The sequence below is a fragment of the Lottia gigantea genome (assembly GCF_000327385.1).
Source record: "Lottia gigantea unplaced genomic scaffold LOTGIsca_12, whole genome shotgun sequence".
Lineage (NCBI taxonomy): Eukaryota > Metazoa > Mollusca > Gastropoda > Lottiidae > Lottia > Lottia gigantea.
In genome coordinates this window covers 3,845,690-3,850,628 of record NW_008707225.1, presented here as the reverse complement: position 1 = coordinate 3,850,628, position 4,939 = coordinate 3,845,690, and the positions used below count along the sequence as shown (strand labels likewise).

Below are 4,939 nucleotides of genomic sequence, written 5' to 3'. Positions count from 1 at the left end.
TACACCACCCACTACACAACCAGCTATGTGTACATGTTCTGATGGAACTCAAGTACCACCTGGAGAAACTGTTTGGATAACAGACTGCCACGAGTGTACTTGTGATAAGGATAGTTTACAAGCCTATGAAACGCTCACTGATTGTTTTATGACACCATGTGTAGATTCTGTAAACGTACCAGTCCTAACTGTCCAAATGGTAAGATAGTGTATCTTTCATTAGCCGTTAGTGACAACAAATGACTACCAACCTACATTCAGTTCGATAAATTAGAACATCTCGCTGAATAAATATTAAACTAGTATTAAAAAGTAAAGAATAGCAACTAAATACTTTCACTTACATTCTTGTCATACAATATTAAAATTGTGTACACAAATAAAACAATTAGAAACAGGAAAATCGACTATAGTAGGACATCAAAAACGTACTATCCTTCTTTTGCAAGATGGAATAACAGCAACAAAATAACAACTTTCATAACAATGTTATTGGTGTTGTCAATGTGTTATTCAATCTTGATTTCTTAATATTGTTAGTGTGAGATTTTTGTAATAAATTAGATGTAATATGAAGAAATAAATAAATTATATGTTTTCAGGAGAGAACTGTCGAGCTGAATTTAAAGATGATAACGGTGTTGAAAGAAGTGAAATTATCAAAGTTAGTGATGGTGTAGTCAAGTTCAACTCAACTGAATGTCAATGCGACTATCAAAATTACAATGGAGAACCAAAAGCAAATTGTGTACAAGTATTGAGTATTGAGCCGGTAATTGCAGAAAAATCAACTCCGTAATTTGCTTTAATAAATGTATAAGTAAAACTGTTTCAACCTTTCGGAGTTTTTTATAATTCAAAATAATGGGTTCTGTTTTTGAGCAGGATAACTCTTGTCAACACTATTTACCGACATTCTCGCACTTACAATATTGTAACTTTGTATTCAACTGAAAATGAAATGAAATATGTTAAGGAGCGTCAGCTCCAAACGAGCACCTAGACACGATTAAAGGGGTTGATTTGAGTCCCGAACATATGTAAATAGTCTTCAGAAGTACTAGAAATGTACGAAAATCGCATCATTCCTTCATAAATATCTCAAGCTAGGAATTTCTTTTCCTATTCCTATAGATGTCATTTATATATGACATGCAGTGTCTCTCATAAAAAGATGACTCGTCTTTTTAAACCTCTAAAGAATTCCCGTTTCTGAGACTTAAATATGATATGGTAAAAAAAGCCTTTTAATGTATGTTGTATGACATCACTAGTCTCAGAGACATGGACATTAACTGAATCATGTAACTTTTTTAGATTAATTCAAAATAAAAGTACACATACAAGTGGTAAAATAGAGGATAATGTAAAACGTATAACTATAAAATGACCGATAATATCACAGTATAGGTGGTATTAAAGTTCAACACAAACAATCAATCTAAACATGGGTAAAATTGAAAACAATATAATTACACGAAATGTTTAAAATGTTTAGAAGTTGAGATGACTTAGTCTCGTTAAGATATACATGGTGCAGACCAGAAGGATGTAAAACTCCATTCATTTTATTTTTTCTCATTAAGATAGCGATGTGTGAACAAATGTACTTCACTGTTGGGTCATGTTCACGAAAGCAACACAAAACAAAGTCGGTATGCCTGTCGCCTGTTGCCTCTGTCAGGTCTGGATTAGAATGCTAAAGCTTTGGCACTAATACAGATGTCGTATTGAACATTTTTATCATTGTTGTATGTAGTGTAGGTAGGTTCTAGTCAGAAACTCTAGAGATTGTGCAGACACTTGGAGTAGCTATTGTGACAGTTATCAGCACGAGTATGATCATATATCTAATATATACTTTCTCTCCTACTCTCCGAAAGAAAAATCAATGTAAATAGAAATTTGATGAAAAATCTATTTTATGTTTCAATTTTACAAAATAGATGTACCGTGTAGCAATCTTGATTTAAATTCGTCCTCATGTCAAGGCGATTTCAGACATGCCTCAAAATATGCCATAAAAATTAGTCAAAGTTTAAATACATTTAAGATTATTCTTTGTGGTGCATACAAAATATGAAATAAAATTAATTTATGTTATTCTGGTAAAATAAAATTGAATTAAGATTAATATTATTAAGTGCAAACGGTTCTATGGCCAATGTTGTTCTTCAAATTATTTTCTCTCTGTGACGATCATCGATCTGGATCTTTTCCTAAAAATAAAACAAAGTTTTTCTGCATCTCATCTAAGCAGAAACCAATGGAAGCTAAACTCTATAAGAATGTTTGTGGTCTAAAACATATTCAGTAGAATGTTTGATCATTACCTCCCATTACATACAAAGTGAAATGATTTAAATCTGTAAGAAAAAGATCACCTATTATCTCGGTGCCGATCACTATTGGTCAACCTATAACAATCACACAAAACATTTTTTAAAGACTTTGTCTATATTTGAGTATGAGATCTTTTGACAAATAAATTTTGGAGCTTACACTTTTATTCGATGTGGAAACATGAATATTATTGAAGGCCGACACAAAGCCCGTATGCAGCGCCCGTACTTTGACTAAAGTTAACCATTGGCTACTGTCGGATTTGATAATCTTAACTGTATTTGGTATGCAGGGCTTCTATTGCCGAACTTAACTAAGTATTTGTTTTGTGCCAAAAGTATGGAAGACCGTTATTGCAATTAATGCTTTTTCCATAAGTTGTTTGTTTGTATAAAATCACACGTGCATTTGAGTTATTTAAAAGTAAAAAATTTGGCGCTGGTAGACCCAATCATTTGCAGCTGCAAAAAAATAAAAAAAACTTCCACTCAACGAGCAAGACTTCATCTTAGACAGAAATCGAGAAGGTGTTTTTGTGCAATGCTAGGATTCAACACAGAGGATTCTAATCAATGAAAATAATACTGGTGAAACTATCCAATGGTGAGGTCAGTTGTCCTTGAAAAGTATGAGAGGACAAAAACAGTGGGCGTTGTTACAATTTGGACAAATTTTACACAAAATTACATCATTGTTACTATACTTCTGGGTCTTTTACTCAAAAACCGCAGCTCAATGTACATCTCAATTTAGCAGAAACCATAGAATGGTACGGTAATTTTTAAAACTATATAAACATGTCCTGGCATATAACCTCTAAATTTTTTGGCACAATTTGTCTTTGGAAAGTCATTGTGGTCATTTCATTTAATATAATTATAATAGTTACAAGTTTAAAAGTAACAATGACAGCTGTTATTAATCATCAGTGGTATAAACGCGATCTATGTGGATGTACTGGCAATTTTAACCTTAAAAAAATATTAGTCTTAGAGACTGCTCCACACAATTCTTGACAATTGAGTCAATGCATGTCAACTCAAACCATACAATTCCAAACCTTTATTAGTCGCTTAAGAGTCTTTAAAGATTTTTACAGTTAAGGTACCCAATCATGGTCGATATAACAAGTGAAAACTCAAATATAATTAACCAGAAGAAACATAAAAACCCAACAAATTTATGCGCACAGATCAGATGTCCAATCAATGAAAGTCTATGTACATACCTTCAGTAAACAAGCAAGTAAGATAGTGTATGGGCTATTTGTGAGAGTACGAGACACATACAAAAATATGACAACCTTGTTCATAGCATTCAGTCAATCAGTACATGAAAACTGTCCACTCGCCAATAAGGTGATTTATTATATTATATTATCTTATTAAAATAATGAAGATAGACAGAGTTAAACTGAATAAGCCCAACTACAGTATCTCTTCCAATTTCGCCATCCTGGACCTGTTCATTTAGATTACCACTCAAAGTACACATAAAAACCTATAGTTATTAATATATTGTTTCTCTGATATGTTTTCGACACTAAATTTTGATACTTTGACACTAGCGACATGTATATTTTGACACGTGTCAAGCGCTTATTGTGACTTCTCTGCAAACTTGCAATAACTACGTTATATATCTGTAAGTCAATATTCTCCATCATTAAGTTTATTTGGTATGTACCATATGATAATGACATAATAAGTATTATGAAGAAAAAAATATATAAAAATATCATACACCAACATGAAATGTTAGAATAGATGTTGTACCCTGTTCAATGCAGTATAAAATACTACTAGCAAATACCGTACCAGACTACCAGACATTATACGGTCTCGTCTAGTCGCAACTTTAATCTTATAACTATTATACTTTGCATGGCTTGACTGAAGCCAATAAAAAGCCAATTCGAGTAGGAGGTAGACACAACCCATGTATAATGGCCCTAGAACGTAGTTTAGTAAAACGCATAATATCAATATTTGCAAATATAATACTAGCTCTGCAGAGGTGACTATCTAAAGAATAAAAATATAAACAAAAAATGACACGTGTACGATTTATCTTGGCGTATGTTTCTATTTCTATCACATCACGTTATAAAAACGCAGGATTTTGCAAAGAATCTGACACACAACTTGCACTTCAGAGGATATCTAGGCTCACGATGTTTTCTCTAGTATTATTGGTTGTTACACCATGGCTTGTATTTTGTATGCCACCACCACCACCAGCTATGTGTACATGTTCTGATGGTACTCAAGTACCACCTGGAGGAACACATTCAATATCAGACTGCCATAGTTGTTATTGTGATGAAAATAATTCAGAAGCCCAAGAAATTATAGCTGCCTGTTTAATAGTGCCATGTGTTGATTCTGTAAAAATGCCAGGACAATGTTGTCCTACCTGCCCAAATGGTAAGTTTATAATCTTTATATGTCGACCTACACCTTGCAAAAAATAAACTAAATGACTAATGAACATGAAAAGTGACTTTTTACGGAATGCAGTTCAAGATTATACTTTTCAGTATGTGGCTAATCAAGGATATAGATATATCATGATTTCAAAGGCCGTTTAACGTGCT

General features: G+C 32.8%; 2 protein-coding genes across 2 annotated transcripts in view; both read left to right on the top strand.

Moving 5' to 3' along the window:
* The window catches only part of LOTGIDRAFT_157020 (hypothetical protein), a gene marked incomplete at both ends in the record, with an annotated part of 1,704 nt that extends 905 nt beyond the window's left edge, over window positions 1–799 (top strand). Inside the window, one exon of the mRNA XM_009048281.1 lies at window positions 603–799. Within this exon, the coding sequence (XP_009046529.1) occupies window positions 603–799 (197 nt within the window). The remainder of the gene's footprint in view (window positions 1–602) is intronic.
* A 3,717-nt stretch (window positions 800–4,516) lies between these two features.
* The window catches only part of LOTGIDRAFT_157019 (hypothetical protein), a gene marked incomplete at both ends in the record, with an annotated part of 1,169 nt that continues 746 nt past the window's right edge, over window positions 4,517–4,939 (top strand). The window contains one exon of the mRNA XM_009048280.1: window positions 4,517–4,769. Within this exon, the coding sequence (XP_009046528.1) occupies window positions 4,517–4,769 (253 nt within the window). The remainder of the gene's footprint in view (window positions 4,770–4,939) is intronic.